General features: G+C 33.1%; 1 protein-coding gene across 2 annotated transcripts in view; it reads right to left on the reverse strand.

The window, feature by feature from the left end:
- Positions 1-18,209, reverse strand: part of ERCC6L2 (ERCC excision repair 6 like 2) — an 83,701-nt gene that overhangs the window by 44,241 nt on the left and 21,251 nt on the right. For both annotated transcript variants that reach the window (XM_010967454.3, XM_010967453.3), the window contains exons 7-13: positions 16,824-16,964; positions 15,716-15,829; positions 14,733-14,852; positions 12,962-13,033; positions 12,226-12,371; positions 7,337-7,432; positions 1,386-1,485 (exon numbers count right to left, since the gene is read on the reverse strand). In XM_010967454.3, the coding sequence (XP_010965756.2) occupies positions 1,386-1,485; positions 7,337-7,432; positions 12,226-12,371; positions 12,962-13,033; positions 14,733-14,852; positions 15,716-15,829; positions 16,824-16,964 (789 nt within the window). The remainder of the gene's footprint in view (positions 1-1,385; positions 1,486-7,336; positions 7,433-12,225; positions 12,372-12,961; positions 13,034-14,732; positions 14,853-15,715; positions 15,830-16,823; positions 16,965-18,209) is intronic.

Raw genomic sequence — 18,209 nt, forward strand, 5'->3', positions numbered from 1 at the left:
GGCTTATTTTAATAAGCTATTAGATCATACAAATTTCTGAAAACTTAAATTATCTTCATCTTCTGGAACCTTTTTATTATATATTATTATACAATATAGCTTATGTAATAGGTCATTTTTTTTCATTAAATGAGTCAGATGAATAGACAAAAAGTAAATGTATATAGCAATAGGATTGAGAAAAATTACTGTGTGATTCAGGAACGACTCTTATATTAAGACAAGTAAGTACTCTAAGACAGTATTCTAAAGAGTTGCTCCTAAGATGAAAATAGTAATATCATACTTTTCCCCCCAAATTTAGTTAATTATGTCTGAAAAAATAATTTTCAAGTAGTTGTGCTATAACTAAAGAACAAAAAGATGAAAGGTTTCTTACAGAGCTAAATGCTTTAAGAAAAATAAAAACTGCTGTGTACAATTCTATTTTTAGAATTAAGAAAATAGCATAAATTTAAGATTGGATCGTTCTTAGGTTAACTATCACCACATGTGGCAGCTGTTTGCTGCTGAATAGATTCCAACTGAATATATAGGGAGTAAGCCAAATTTAACATTTATAATTAAACTTGAACCTCATTCCAGATCTTCTCAAGTGAGCAGTTATAAACTAAATAAACTTTATTTAGAGGCATAAATGGAGTAGTAATTGATACCCTAAGGATATTAAAGAGTTAATGCAATTTTGGCTGAATATTATAAGTACCAGTGCAATAGTTTGTGCACTTGCGTTCTATTCCTATAATTTCATTTACTGGGGTGTCCCCGGGTCCCAGTTTCATTATATACATCATGAAATGTTCGTAGTAGATATTTCTAAGGAATCCCCCTGAGTCTTCTTCATGTCATGGCACATAAAGAAAATGGCAACATATGAACATCTACCCAGAGAGGAGGTTACTCGAGGCTGGACGCTGGCTTAGGGAATCTTGCTGCCCAGAGAGCTGTGGGATGTCTCAGTGCACCTGTATCCCATTCTTGGCATTCACTTATGTCTTGGCCCACAGTATGGGGAGCTGTGACCTCGCGACTCAAATTGTGGTCTGCAGACTAGTAGTGTTGCCACTCTCGGGAGCTTGTTAAAAATGCAGAATCTTGGGCTCCACCCAGACCTACTAAATCAGAATCTGTATTTTAAAGATCCCTAGGTAATTCATGAGCACCTTAAAGAAGTACTTTTCTAAGAAACTTTCAGCTCTAACATTCAATGAACCTAAGAATTAATCTGTTTTATGTAAGTGTATTCACAGTATATTTCGTAATCTTATTAAACTCCGTATCATAGCTAGAATAAAACAAAACACATATTTTTACACAAATTTGTTACAATTTTTGAAACCTGACAAACGTTTACTTCTTAGTTAGGAAAAGGGAAGTGTATTTACCTGCTTGTATACCTGTCGTAAGTACATGATCTCCTCCACAGTTCCCAAGGATATCAGCCGAAGCACTTTGACATCTCTGCATTGCCCAATCCTGTATGCTCTGCAAAAGAGATTAAAAACAAAAGGCAACCAAAATCAAGTGAAACAATGTTAGGTTCAGGAGGTAGCTTTTGGATATAAAAACAAAAACAAAACACTACTAAAGTTTTCATTTAAAAAGAAATATTTTATGTTTAAATATACTATATATTTAATAACAATGTAAAAACAGAAAGTCATATAAAATTAATATAAAAAGGCCAGTCATTGAGGAGAAACATATTATAGAAAAAATACACGTATCAACTTCATTTCTGTTGAAACGTCACCTTCCACTGTCCAAAAGATTTTCCTAAATTCATTATTTTTCTTTTATGGTGGCCTTAAGCTTATGAATGATTCCATTTAAATTAAAACTCTCAGAAATGCAAACTAATCCATAGTGACAAAAAGCAGACCAATGGGTGCTGGGGAATAGGGGCCTCAGGAGGGGGCAGAGGGATGAATTACAAAGCAGCACAAGGCAAATTTTAGGGGTCATGGATATGTTCACTATCTTGATCGTGGTTAATGGTTTCAGTGTATACCTATAACAAAACTTACCAACTGTACAATTTAAACATGTGCAGTTTACTGTATGTTAACTATACCTCACTGAAACTGTTAAAAAAATACAAACAAACCTGGGAGACAAACAGTTCTTCAGCTGGCAAGCCTACGCAACTGCAGATTTACAGCCCTCATCCACCAAGATTTCCAGCCAGTCTCTCTGAAAGGATCCCTCAGCTGACTAGTATCTAACGTGTTCTGATATGGACCACAGAGCTAATCAAAACTCTAATCTGACTCACCACACTGGTTAACTATAGGTCTAGCCCCTGCGGCTTCTCCCAGATGGAGGCTTTGTTGGATGCTCTGAATGAGGTCACCTGCTTCTAAATACTTGCAACAGACATGGGGGGATCAGAGGCAAGGCCATACTGCTTCATGCGTGAAAATGTTACACTTTGGGGGAAATTTAATTTTAACCTTATAAAGTCACACTGTGTCATTATATCTGGTGCTCCCTCTGCCTCCTCCACCCATTCTGGCTCACAAAGAAGGGCCTTTACTAGAGGACATCTTGGGGTCCTGAAAATCTGGCACACCTGGAGAAGAATGGGGGATAACATGTTATACTGGACCTATGCTTCATCAATTTCTAGGTCCATAAAGTACGGATGTGTTAAGTAATGGTTTTCATCACACAGAGACAAGTGCTGAGGAACTGTTATACAGTGTGCAGGTCAGTACCTTCACTTCTCATCTTGGTTCCTCCCGTGAGTCAATGGAAGGAGAGGGAGGGGAATGGGGATGCTGTTCATTTGGTTTTATCGTCAACTGACTCACTGAAAGCCAAAGCACAGTGAGTTGTGTTTTGAGGGAACACTGGGATAAATAAGATAAGCCTTTAGGATCTAGGTGAAAAAAAAATTACAACAAATGTCATTAAGACAAAAAGAAATGGAGATTTTTTTTGTGGTTTTCATTTGACCATTTTCCAGGACAGCTGTCAGTGGCAAGAGGCTAGTTAAAAGTGCAGGATCTGCAAATCGACTACGTGGACTCAAATTTATTCTATCTTATACTGATACCAAGTTAATTTCAACTGCATTTAAAAAAAATCCTCCTTTACAGCTCTGCCATCACCTTTTAGCTTACTGATGTCACAAATTATCTTTTATACATTACATATCCAATAATACAGATTTAAAATTACTTTTATACATTTGCCTTTTAAATCCTGAAAAAAAAAGTAGACTTATAAACCAGAATTATAATAATACTGGTTTTTATATTTGTTTATATCTTACCTGTACTGCAGAACTTTATATTTTCATATGGCTTTGAGTTATCATTAAGAGTCCTTTCATTTGAAATTAAAACTCTCTCCTTATCATTTCTCCTTAGTATAGATCAACATAACAAAATAGAGAGCTCAGAAATAAAACCCATGCATCTATGGTCAACTAATCTATTTCAAAGGAGGCAAGAATACACAGTGGAGAAAAGACAGTCCTTTCAATAAGTGGTTCTGGGAAAACTGGACAGCCTCATGTAAAACAATGAGAACAGAACATTTCCTCACCAAATACAAAAAAATACTCTAAATGGATTAAAGACCTAAATATGAGAACTGAAACCGTAAAATCCTAGAAGAGAATATAATCTGAACAATCTTTGACATAAATCATAGCAACAGTTTTTGGATTAGTCTTCTTCAAAAGAAACAACAGCAAAAACAAACAAACGGGACCTAATTAAATTTAAAAGCTTTTGCATAGCAAAGGAAGTCACTGACAAAACAAAAAGACAACCTAAGGAATGAGCGAAAATATTTACAAATGACATGACCAACAAGCGGTTAATATCCAAAACGTATTAACAGCTCATACAACTCGGTATAAAAAAAAGTATCAAAACAAAACAACCCAATCAAAATATGGGCAGGAGACTTGAAAAGACATTTTCCCTAAGACATATACAAAGCTAACAGGCACATGAAAAGATCCTCAATATTGCTAATTATTAGAAAAATGGAAATCAAAACCACAATGAGATATCACCTCACACCTCTCAGAATAGCTATCACCAAAAAGACCACAAATAATAAATGTTATTGGCAAAAGGATGTCGAGAAGAGGGAACCTTTGAACACTGTTGATGGGAATGTACAATTGGTACAGCCGCTGTGGAAAACAGTATGGAGGTTCATCAAAAAACTAAAAATAGAACTATGATATGATCCAGCAACTCCACTCCTGGGTTTCAGAAAAAAAATGAAAATACTAATTCAAAAAGATACATGCACCCCAATGTTCATAGCAGCATTAATTACAACAGCCAAGATACAGAAGCAACTCAGTGTCCATCAACATATACATGGATAGAGAAAATGTGATATATACATACACAATGGATTATTACTCAGCCATAAAAATGAATAAAATTCTGTCAATTATAGCAACATAGTTGGACGTAGAGAATATGCTCAGTGAAAGAACTCAGACAGAGGAAGACAAGTACTATATGATACCACTTACATATGGAATCAAAAAAATAAAACAAATGAATGTATATAGCAAAAGAGAAATAGAATCACAGATATAGAAAATAAACTAGCGCTTACCAGTGGGGAGAGGAAAGAGGGTAGGGACAAGATAGGGGTATGAGATTAGGAGATATAAACCACTTACTATGTATACAATAGATAAGCCACAAGGATATACTGTATAATACAGGGAATTACAGCCGATATCTTACAATAACTTTCGACAGTGTATAATCTGTAAAAATACTGAATCTCTATGCTATACACCCAGAACTAATATGATACTCTAAACCAACTATATTTCATTAAAAAATATACTACAATAAGTCAATTATACCTTAATAATAAAAATATACAAATAAAACTTTAAAATACACAAGAAAGAATTAACAGATTATATGATATAGAGGAATGGAGCAGTGAGCTAGAAGACACAGCAGTGAAAATCACTGAAGCTGAACAGAAAAAAGAAAAAAAAAAAAAAGAAAGAATGGACCTCTGGGACAATATCAAGCATAATTTCACATTATATGGGTCCCAGAAAAAGAAGAGTAAGAAAGGAGCAGAAAACATATTTGAAGACATAATAACTGAAAACTTCCCTAACATGGGAAAGGAAACAGATATCTACATCAGGAAGCAAAAAGGGTCCCAAACAGTATCAACCCAAACAGGAGCACACCAAAACATTGTAATTAAAATGGCAAAAATTAAAGATAAAGAGAGACTATTAAATAAGCAGCCAGGGAAAAGCAACAAGTTACATACAAAGGAACTTCCATAATGTTATCAGCTGACTTATCAAGAGAGACATCCATAGGCCAGAAGAAGTAGCACAATATATTTAAAGCAATGAAAGGGAAAAACCTACAATGAAAAATACTCAGCAAGGCTTTCATATAGATCTGATGGAGAGAGAAAAAGTGTTACAAACAAGCAAAAGCTAAGAGTTTAGCACCACCAAACCAACTTTCAATCAATATTTCAGGGCTTTTCTATTTGAAAAACAAAATGCCACAACTAGATGTATGAAAATTATGAAAGGAAAAATCTCACTGGTAAAGGCAAATGTACAGAAAATGTAGTAAATTAACAACATATAAAGCTAGTAGAAAACGAGAACAAAATGATCCAAAATATATGAGACAAAGCCAAAGAGCAGTCTTGAGGCTTATAATGATACCACCTACCTCAGAAATCAAGAAAAAATACAAATAAACAACCTTACACCTAAAGGAATGAGGAAAAAAAACAAACATAACCGAAAGTTGAAGGAAACAAATCATAAAGGTCAAAGCAGGAATAAGTGAAATATAGACTAAAAAAGCAATGGAAAAGATCAATGAAACTAAGAGCTGGTTCTTTGAAATGATAATCAAAATTGATAAAGCTTTTGCCAGATTCATCAAGAAAAAAAGAGAGCGGACCCAAATCAATAACATCAGAAATGAAAAAGAAGTTACAACCAATACACCATGATCAAGTGAGATTTATGCCATGCATGCAAGAATGGTTCAATGTCTGCAAATCAACGTGATGATATACCAGATTAACAAACTGAAGAATAAAAATCGTATGATCATCTCAATAGATGTGGGAAAAGCTTCTGAAAAAATTCAACATCCATTTATGATAAAAACTCTCAAGAAAGTGAGTATAGAGGGAACATACCTCAACATAATAAAGGCCATATATGACCAACCCATAGCTAACATCATACTCAATAGTGAAATGCTGAAAGCATTTTCTTTAAGATCAGGTACAGGATAAGGATGCCCACTGTGGCACTTTTATTCAACATAGTATTGGAAGTCCTAGCCGTAGCAATCAGACAAGAAAAAGAAACAAAAGAAATTCAAATTGGAGAGGAAGCAGTAAAACTGTCACTGTATAGAGATGACATGATACTACACATAGAAAATCCTAAAGATGCCAATAAAAAACTACTTAGAGCTCATCAATGAATCTGGTGAAGATGCAGGATTCAAAAATTAACATATAGAAATCTGTTACATTTCTATACACTAAAAATGAACTATCAGAAAGAAACATTAAAGAAACAATCCCATTGACCATAGCATCAAAAAGAATAAAATACCTAGGAATAAATTTAACTAAGGATGTGAAAGACCTGTACTCAGGAAACTGTAAAATATTGGTAAGATGAACTGTGTAAGAAACCTGGTCTGGGTTTCCATGCCTTTTGTTTTGGCCCTAACATCCACTGTAAGAACCTTTTGTCAGTTTGATTCCCCACTTGTTTATAAAATTAATGAAATTATTCTTTTAGATTTGATCAAGGAGCACCTACTGCACGTCAGTCCCTCTTTATGTAAAGGGTGTGCGAGAGGGATTTGTTTTAGAGTCAGCATGTTAACTTCCCAGAAGGATGCACTCTGTCTACCCCCACATCCTGAAGTTGCTGACCCCACACTTGAAATTTCTCTGTGCTCTCCTGCTGACCTTGGATTGTGGCTTTTCTCTGCAGGTTTTTTATCATAAAGATTCTTCCTCAAGTTTCGCAAAACTTCAGATCTACCAGTAGTGACCTTTCCAATTTTCCTGCAGTATTACTCATTCTTTCTTCCAAATCAATCTTGTCACAATAATGGGATTTTGAGATGAATGAAAAATAGATGGCTTTTATCAGCTTGCCATTTGATTCAGAAGTTCAGGGTTATCTTACATAAAATTTAAAAAATTTTTTACAAGGTCTTCCTTATCTTCTAATCACAGTCACATTATAAACAAGTTGAAAAATTCAGGAGCATCTTTAAATTAAAATATTTGCAGGTTACTTTAAATTTTGTCACTATTATACCTGTCAATTGCTTGAAGATCATTGGCTGGATTCCAAGTAGGATCAAATAATACAACCACATTGGCACCAACAAAATTGAGGCCTAGTCCACCAGCCCTGGAATAAACAGAAAAGAATACATTAAAATAGCTAATCAACATTTTTGCTCTATAACTCAATTATGCCAGGTTTCTGTAAGCAAAGCAATACAATATTACATTAGCATTATAAAAGTAAGATGATTAAAACACAAATATGCCATAAGTGAAATAGCTGTAGAACTTTTTTTCTACCATTCTAGAATATCCTTAAGAAATTTGAGCATAAGAGTCCATTAAGTAGGATGTGCTGGTTTTTACATTTTTTAGATACTCAAATACTATTCAATAGGATTTTCCTAACATAATTTTTTAAAAAACTGCTAGTATACTCCAGCTAAATAATATACACACTTTAAAAAATCAATATAAATGTAAATGTACTTTTCCTTATTCTTCCCACTAAGTGTAGCTAAAAACTCTGAACATTACATTTAAAATAAAACGTTTGAGTTTGAAAGGCAGAGAGAACATAGTCTGGCTGGAGACCACAACACCTAAGGATGACATGGCAGTGAGTTCCCTGGCTTTCTTTTTGCCTAATACATCCCAGATTGAGTTCTAGAGAAGCCAGTGAATTGGAAATGCCAACAGCCAACAGTCACAGACAAAAAAGCCCAATAAAAGGCTTCTTCCTTTAGCCAAAGAACCAGGAAAGGTACAGAGTTTTAAGATATAAAAAATGTTAGATAATAACCAGCCTATTCTTGCAACCACCACTGGAAAAAATCTGTAGTCTGACCCCTAACCTGGTTAGCAAAGGCTAAGTGAGGATACTAAATTTCCCCCTTTGCCTGACAGTAATGAGGCATCTCTCATTCCCACCCAGGTGGTGTCAGAGAAGACTGAAGAGCTGGAACATTCATTTCTGGTCAGCTATAATGAGGTCTCCTCTGGAGTGGAGGAGTGGGGTGGAGCCCATACAGAAATAATAATGAAGCACCTCAATCTCAAGATGTCAACAAAGGCCAAGCAAGAGACATGGATTTCCACCCAATGTGGCTGGCATGGTGTCTGGCTAACAGAAGATTTAAATAAGATACAGAGTTTTATAACATAACACTCAAAATGTCCAACATACCATAAAAAATTACAAGCCTTATTAAGATCCAGGAAAACCTCAACTTCAATGAGAAAAGACAGTTAATAGATGATAACACTACAAAGAATCAGATGCTGGAATTCCCTGACAAGGATTTTAATGGAGCCACAATAAAAATGCTTCAAAAAGCAATTACAAATATGCTTGAAACAAATTAAAAATAGAAAGTCCCAGCAAAGAAAGAAAGGATCCCAAAATTTTAGAATTGAAAAATAACTGAATTACAAAATTTGCTGGATGGATTTGATTTTACAGTGGAAATGACAGAGGATAGAACCAATAAACATAAGAACAGGTCAATATTATTTACCCAATCTGAACAACAGAAAGAAAATATACTGGGAGAAAAAAAAAAAAAAAAAAAGAGAAGTCTTAGAGACCTGAGGTATAGTAACAGAAGAGTTAACATTTGTATCATTTTAGTCCTAGGAGAAAATAGAGAGTGGGACTGAAAAAGTATTCAAAGAAATATAGCTGAAAACTTCCCAAATTTGGGAAAAGACATAAACCTAAAGAATACAAAGAGTTGCATTAATGCCAGAAAGCATAAACCCAAAGAAATTCATGCTAAGATACATTATAATTAAACTTCTGAAAACAAAAGACAAACTCTTGGAAAACAGTCAGAGAGAAATGATACACTATTTTAAGGGAATATCAATTCAAATGAAAGTGGATTTCTCATCTGAAACCATGGTGGCCAGGAGGAAGCAGTACAACTTTTTTCAAGTGCTGAAAGGACTATCAAGCCAGAATTCTATATCCAGCAAAAACATCCTTCAGAAATGAAAGGGGAAATCATGACATTCTCAGTCTAAGACAAACTAAGAGAATTTGTCCTCAATAGACTCATAGGACAAATAAAATAAGACAACTAAAAAGCCAACCAATATCCAGTCCTGTCATTTACCTCAAAAATGTTTTTCTCATGAGTCCCTTCTCCATGGCTATTTCCACTACCCTGTTTCAAGTTCTTATTAAATCACACCTGTATGTTTTACCTCACTGGCCTCCTGTTTTCCCTTTCCTTAATTTTCTCTTTGAATTCTGTGTTGACACACTGGTTGTTTAATAGCATTAAACAATAACTTTGGTTGTTTGGCCTCCATGTGTTTTTTTTTTTCCCTCCAGTTTTCCTCCCATAATTGACTTCTAGTTCCACATCATGTGGTCAGAAAAGATGCTTTATGATTTCAGTCTTCTTAAACTTACTAAGATTCATTTTGTAGCCTAGCAAGTGATCTATTCTTAAGAATGTTCCAAGTACAGTTGAAAAGAGTAAGTATTCTACAGTTTTGGGATAGAATGTTCTGTAAATATCTATAAAGTCCATCTGTTTTAATGGGTTATTTAAGGTCAGTGCTTCCTTATTGATTTTGTCTGGATGATCTAATCACTGATAAATTGATTTTTGTATTACTACTATTACTGTATTATAGTCAGTTTCTCCCTTTATGCCTGTTAATATTTGCTTCATATATTTAGGTGCTCCTATGTTGGGTGCATAAATATTTATGAATGTTTTAGCCTCTTCATGGATTGGTCACTTTATCATTATGATTGTCCTTGTATGTCTTTTATATAGTCTGTGTTTTAAAGTTTATTTTGTCTGAAAGAGTATTGCTAACCCAACTTTCTTGCTGTTTCTATTTGCACTTTCTTGCTGTTTCTATTTGCATGGATTATCTTTTTCTATCCTTTCACTTTTAGCCTGGGTGTGTCATTAGATCTGAAGTGACTCTCATAGGCAGCATACAGATGGATTTCATTTTTGCATCCATTCATCCAGCCTCTTTTTATTAAAGCATTTAGTCCATTTATATTTAAAGTAATTATTAATAGGTATATACTTATTGCCATTTTGTTAGTTGTTTTCTGATGTTTTTGTAGTTCTTTGTTCCTTTCTTCTTCTTTTAGTCTCTTTATAAATATATTTATATTTATAAAAATATATTAAAAAAAATCTGTTTTAAGCTGACAGTCACTTCATTTTGAATGCATTCGAAAAGCACTACATTTTTACTCCCCCTACCATATTTAATGTTTTTAACACTGTATTTTACATCTTTTAACTTTTCATATCACCTAACTACTTAATGTAATTATAGCTGATTTTACAACTTTTGTCTTTTAACCTCCTTACTGCCTTTTTAGGTGGTTGACCCACTGCCTTTACTATATATTTGCCTTAACTAGTGAAATTTTTTTCTTTCCTGTATTTTCTTACTTCTAGTTATGGGCTTTTCTTTTCCACTTCAACAAGGCCCTTTCACATTTCTTGTAAGATTGGTTTAGTGGTGATGAACTCTTTTAGTTTTTGCTTGTCTAGTAACCTCTTCTCTCCTTCAAGTTTGAATGACAGTATTACTGGGTAAAGTATTCTTGGTCATAAGTTGTTTTTTTCCCCTTTCAGTACTTTAAATATTGCACATTCTTCTGTCCTGCAAAGATTTTGCTGAAAAAAAATCAGCTGACAGCACTTCTAAACATAAAAAGTAGTCTTTAAAAATTAAAAATTCAATGAATGTGTTAAACAGCAATGTCTAATACATTTGAAGAGATAATTAGGAGCTTTCTAGCTGAGCTCATCAAATTAGACTGGGGTTGAGCATAAGAGGAATGAAAGACAATTGGTTGTCATAAGTTCTGAATTATTTGAACTGTTTTTGAAGGCATTTATTACTTTTAAAAACACTTTAAAAACTAAGAATGTTCATGTGTGTTTTATAAAATTTAACTGAGGACAGTATTCTATATCATTTAATGTTTTGTACTTAAGGACTTACATGAGAAATTACTTCTTGACTTCTTTTACAGGAAAATGGAAATCCAGAACTTCTCTCCTTGTGCTTTAGTTATAAGAATTCAAAAATAATTTCAGTGCTCAACAGTTATGTAGCTCATTCATCATATGTATCATTTGATTCCTCATTTTAAGTAATTTTTATTTTGACTTAGTTTTTCCTTTTTTGCATTTTATATATTTTTATTTTAAATGTCTCTTGAAATTATTTTTGAAAGATAGGGAGCATATCTACAAAATACTTATTACATTAGATATCAAAAGTTACGTTATTTGTTAACCCCCAAAAGGGATTAATCTTCTTAGGTGTTTATATTGACTTAAATCTTTCTCTAAAGTGTGTACTTTTAAAAAAGGTTTACTGAAAGATTCATAAATAGGTGTTAGAACTGATTTAACTTTAATCAAACCTGTAAGTGTGGAGCTGCTCTGGTTGAGACCAGGTAGAGACAGAGGAGGGAAACTCCTGGTCCACTAAGCCCACTGGGTTCTCTAGGACCCCTTGATTCCAGTTTGAAAACCACTGCTACAAATGATTCTCAGCTATTCAATTAATAACATGATTATTCAATTAAGTCTGACAGTTCTAACCACAAGACATGAGTCAAAAACACTACCAAAGAAAATTTCTAGGAGGAAACATCCATTTTTTTTGGATTGTTATTTTTAATAAACTCAGGCATATAAAGAGAATTCAGTGATGAAAGGGAACTGAGAAAATGGTTTAGGTAAAACTCAAGATATTATTTCAGTCAAAATTAATAGCATCTTTGCTTCTTCTCTTTAAAGCCAAATGAAACAAAGCAATGTAAGCATAGCCACTAAAAATCCAGTAACAGCTTAAAAATTACCCTAAATCTTAAAAGCAATTAGATAAAAATCAAGTTATCAAATTTTATTTTCTTACATTGTGGAGACAAGGCAAATGTTAACATCTTGTGTACTGTTGAACTCTTTCACAATCTTGATTCTTTCCTCTGATTTTGTACTTCCATCAAGTCGTCGGTAATCAAGCCCAGACGCCATACAGTATTGCTGCAGCACATCAAGCAACTGGAGGAAAGATACAGAGATGTGCAAAAAACAAATTCATACCTTAATAAGTTTCACACCATTATAGAGGTGAGATTTACTAAGTGTTAATTACTGCTGCTCACAATTTCTTTCTTACAATTAGAAGAGCAAAAAATAATTTTCTAATTCCTGACCCATATATATCTTCCCATTATACTGAAACTGACTTTAATGTTCAGCAACCTTTAAAAAACAAAACAAAACAATCTTTCAGGGGAAAAAAAAAATCAATCTTCTATTTTTTAAACTAAAACTGAATAAAAAGAAAAGTATTGGTTAACTCATCAAGGTAAATATATTTCATTACTTTTGCTATTTTCCACATTCTAAAATGTCTTAAATGTTTTAAAGAACACTAATTATTAACAAAAACATCAACAGAGAATAAGAAATCTATCTTTGAGCTTGCTATTTGACAGTATGTAACAGTGATATAATTGAGATTTAAGCATCTGTTTTAAAAGTTGCTTACCACATTACCATTTCCTAAAGTAAGTATAAGACAGAAAATACGGCTGGATGCTGTTTAGGGCTGAGCCAATCAAGAATGCACTTCAGACAAAACTCACCCTGGTGGAAAAGGAGAAAAGAAGAACTTTATCTTTGTTTTTCCTGCAATGATTTAAAAGCTGCTGAAGGACCTGGAAATAAACCACAGAACATCAGTGAACCAGTTTCAATCTAAAGTATACTTTACACATATAAACATCACTTGAGAATATCTTAAAAATTATTTTTTATACAATATAACCTCAGTTATCTTTCATAATTCCCTTCATTTTTTGCCAAGTTAGAGAAATAAAATATTAGATATTACATGAAATGTCATTCATCATCATATTATCAATAATGAGGTGAAGTTCTCAAAGACTTTTATTTCATCTCATCTGGTTTTAATAAAAAGGAAGCGTTGTAGATTATGGGATGCATTTAAATGGATTAATTTAATTTCCAAAATACACTTTCTTTATACCTACAATATGTTCAGAAACTAAACTACGGAGGAGCATTCCTTTCAGGAAGTATCTAAATTTTCTCTAGCTAGCTATAACAAAATATGTTTAATTACATATAGGTTCTAAAAGTCTTGATATTTATTTTCTTAAAATAGTCAGTCAGATATATACCTCTTCTCATTTTCTCCTCTCTGTTTCTCTATTTACAGTAAACCTTGAACTCCAGATTCGATTTTGACCTCAAAATGCCAATAATTTGCCCCATACACAGTGCTTTTAGGGAGGAAGCAAAAAAAAATCCAAAGCCTGTGTATGATAGTAATACTGTTATATTTAAAACAGGCATTTCCACATCTGGCAATGACAGCTCCAGAACGCTGCAGAAAAGCAAACCACAAAGGAAAGAAAAGGAATTTTCTGTACTAAGTATAACATTTTTCTGAACTATACAATAAACACTTAACCAATTTCATTTATTAAATGACAAACACTTAAACTTTTAAATGAAAAAACTTATACTCAATATAAAACCCTTTTAATAGTTGAGCAAGAGAAGACACTGTGCTAGCTCTGACCCCTAGCTACTTTAAATTACTTCCCTTCTTGTTTTTTTTTTAACTTTTTGCCAAAAGAAATTATTTTTCCTTAATCAAAACATAAAAATTGGGAATTGTTCTGTAAAACTCTGAATCCATAAATAAAGATTCTGCTGCAAGGTGGCTGGAAGCTGTCAGCATTCCACGCAGCTGTCACACGCAGCGCCCAAGGCCAGGGACGTGGCTGGAGAACCTAGCCTTCCTTTTCACACCCGTCCCTCAGTTAATACATCACCAAGAGCAGCACCGACAGGTCAGTTTCCTGGTATACACAAACGCTCCCTTGCCACAAATGAGATTTAGCAACCTTATAATCAAGATCAGTAAGTAAAAACAAGAGGCAGAAAATTCACTATAGACATAGAGGCCCTGTCCACCTTGAGCTCCTCAAGAAACTCCTTTCTCTAATTCAGAACTACTGCCTATCCTCAGCCTCTTATTTGGCGCTAACATTTATATTCCTGGTAGAGCTTCTCCTTAAACATTTGAAGACAAGCTATTGTATAGGTGGTGACAGCATACATTTTTTAAGAGGGCACGAATCCAATACACCAATAAGGAAAGTCTGAGGTGCACTTGGTGTAACTACTACTAACTGAGAACCTATCACACGCAGGGTTCGCAGTGAGCTAGTAAATGCTGGCAGAACCACATGCCTTGTCTTTGGTCACTCTCTCTTCTGAATGATCAGGCATCCATTCTGATTAATTGGTATCTCTGTCGTGCCATTTGATAAATACACTGTACATCATTCTTACGTACATGCAACCTGAAAAAAGAATACTTACCTTCATTTTTCCACTGTATTTTGGGTCAGAAAGTGTTTCAAAGGCTGCATCTTTGCTTTTCTGCACAAAATCTGGGAATCTGGAAAATACCTGATCACATATCCTTTTGATAAGTGCTTCCTTAAGGGAAAAAGGTACAAGAAATTTCAACAAAACATGTTTAAATCTGTATAACTTGAAATTATTTATAAAAAAATCTATTTAGAAGGACCATATTATTGTAGTCCTAAATTATTACAGTCCTTATTTTGAAGATTTTACCTTCTCTAAGTCAGACTTAGATTCAGAAAATGTTAAAGATACATGTTAATCATATACGGTTTTGATGAGTTTTGAGATAATGACATGGTTATTAATTTTACTGTTACTTTCTTAAGATTTCCTACACAAGGAACCAAATACTTCCCAAAAAGCAAACAGTCTTTTCAAATTACATTTGAATAGCCTCAAGACCATAACACAAAAAGAAAATATAAAATCATCATATAAAATAGCTTTAAAAAAGATCTTTATTTATGTTGTGCTTTAGAATAAGACACAGTTGAAAAGACCAAAATAAATGACTCCATTTATGCCTAAACCTTGAAATTACTGATTTTTGCCAGTTTAGGAAACACTCCATATATTTAACATACAGATTATTGTAAATCCTCATTTTAATCCATCAGATTTGATAAATGTAATTAGACACACTGTTAGTGGAATTAGGACTGACTCATCAAATACCTTTAATCAGTAATTATATCAAAAGATGTTAGGAAAACAAATAAATGAACATTTTCAGAGGCAGAAAAAAGTTATTTTAAGGTTCAATTTTCTCACTTTCATTAGAAACTTAAGTGCATATAGTCCTGGACGCCTAAATTAAAAAACAAGAAGTCAGCTTCCTCTTAAATTTCATACAAAAATATCTTAAGGATATCTGGCTAAGAAACTTTATACCGAATAGCATTAAGAAGAAACTTTAAAAAGCCAACCCAAACCTGTTGTTTGGAGGTGCTAGCAGCCTGCAGTAGTGCGACATGGTTAGCGACCTTCTGAAGGACTGCAAGGTAACTGAAATACAAGGTTTTCACTGTTTCACCATGTGAATTGGTCTGTAACCAGAAAAGTACAGAAAATAAAAATAAGCAAGGGACTAACATGGCTATGTAACTACTTACATCACGAAATGTATCACTTACAATATTTACTATCTGGTTACTATTGACACAATCAGTCTGAAAAAATAACAGTCAATGTCATTAAAATATGCATGAATCACTAATGTGGAATCATACTTTTGGTGAAACTATAATACAGTGATACTTTTAATAAAAGAAGAGAGAAAGTCCACATTCCAAGAAGTATTTATCCTCCCAATACACAGTGATAGAAATGCTGCCATAACAGGTTCCTGGTCATAAAACTCTCAGTGTGATGGTGGTATTATACAGAAGCCTCTACTCTCTCCACTCAACTACATTGCAAAAAAAGCGAAGTGGTTAAAAACAGCAAAATAAATGAGATATGGAATAAATATCAATCTAGATAAATATTTATTTAAGGTCTCTCTAAGTATGTGGATCTGTGACAAATAAATTAATAATAAAATAGAGTGGTGATAAAGGGCAGGAAATGTAGATAGGTTAAAAAAAAGCATAAATGAGTATTTATTTCTAAATAGAAATAAAACACTTTAATGTACTGATACACAATTTCTATTAAATTAAGATTCTATCTCACATCAGAATAATATTTTAAGCCTCTTATCAAAGAAGTATTTTCCACTGATAATGAGAAATTTACGGAAAATGAAATGAAATTTCAAGATGAAAGTAGGATACTTCTGAATAAAAGCTGAAAGAGAGGATACAAAATTGAAGCTACTTTCCAAAACTAGTTTTTTGAAAAGATATTTGAATATTGTATTTTTCTGTGATTACCACTTGATATTGTAAATCTTTTTGAAAATTATTCCTTTTCATTAACTTTCAGCTTCTAAAGAACTGAGTGATGAAAAGTTATTTTATCTGTTACTTTCTCTGACAGTAGAATAGAGTATATGTAATCAAACGCAAGATGGTAAAGATATCATACTGAAATGTTTACCTTATAACAACAATTTCTCCTTTTTCGGCCACTGCTGCAGGTACAAGGCTTAGAAGACTGAAGTATCAAAGACACATCTTCTGTTTCTAATACTGCTTGATAGACAGCTTTCTGAAAATCTGTCAGAGAACAATACACCATCTGCCAAGATAAAATACAAGGTAATTGTTAGTATCTTTTTTATAGCAATAATAATTACAATGTACATTAGGTTTCATTGATTGTAATAGTGAAAATTGCTCATAAATTAATTGATTTTTCTTCTGGATACATCATTATAGACAGGAGAAGGTAGGAAAATTTCTCCCAATTCTATATTCCATGCCACCACTCTACCCTAAACTATATAAATTATGACTTAATTTCAAATAAATCTCATAGTTTGTTTTTTAATTTAAAAAATCAAAATATGAAGAAAAATCAAGTGTGTGATTTCCTTATACATTTCTCAATATTGTAGAGCTTTTCAGGGTTTCATATTGAAAATAAGTGATTAAAGTTTGGGTCAAATAAAAAACTAGATAAGGAAAAACAGAAGATTTTAGAACAATGGTATGGATAATACTTACTGAATTACTCGAAAAATTAGAAAAAAATTTTAAAAATTCCTATTACTGAAAAGAGGATAAAGTATTTGTATTTAACATCTTGCTATAAATTCCTAAGATTAGTAAAGATAAGAATTAAGTAAATACACATAAAAAAGCAACTACAAGTTGCTACTTTGTGCCCAAATTCAAGAAGAGAAGAAAATGTAAGAAAATAAGGCCACTAAGTTATGGGGGATAGAATTTGCCTTGCATTTCTGGTAGCACTGGAAATTGGTAAAATTCTTCCAGGTATAGCTGTATGTAACTAAGGTCATAAAACAAAATACATCCATAATAGGAGTTTAAGGAACATGAATAAGGGGAAAAGGCATCTATTTAGAAATATTTATATGTGTGTATCACGAAGAATATTACTGCAAAAAAAGGACAAATTGTGCATATAAGGATAAAAAGAGAATACAGAAGATGGAGGTATGATAATAATTAAGGTATGAGTTCCTCCAGTATTTGTCTTTCTCTGCCTGAGTTATTTCACTTAGCATAATGCCCTCAAGATCCATCCATGTTATAACAAATGACAAATTTCCTTCTTTTTATGGCTGAATAATATTCCATTCTGTATATATGCACATCTATTTTATCCATTCGTCTGTCAACAGACACTTAGCTTATTTACGTGTCTTAGGAATTGTGAATAATGCTGCAATAAACATGGAAGTTCAGATATCTCTTCAAGAGTGATTTTGTTTCTTTCAGATACACAATTGTCCTTCAATATCTGTGCAGCATTAGTTCTAGGACTACCCTGACCCTGCATGTATACCAAAATCTGTGG

Source organism: Camelus bactrianus, chromosome 4 (assembly GCF_048773025.1).
Source record: "Camelus bactrianus isolate YW-2024 breed Bactrian camel chromosome 4, ASM4877302v1, whole genome shotgun sequence".
In the NCBI taxonomy this organism is placed as follows: domain Eukaryota; kingdom Metazoa; phylum Chordata; class Mammalia; order Artiodactyla; family Camelidae; genus Camelus; species Camelus bactrianus.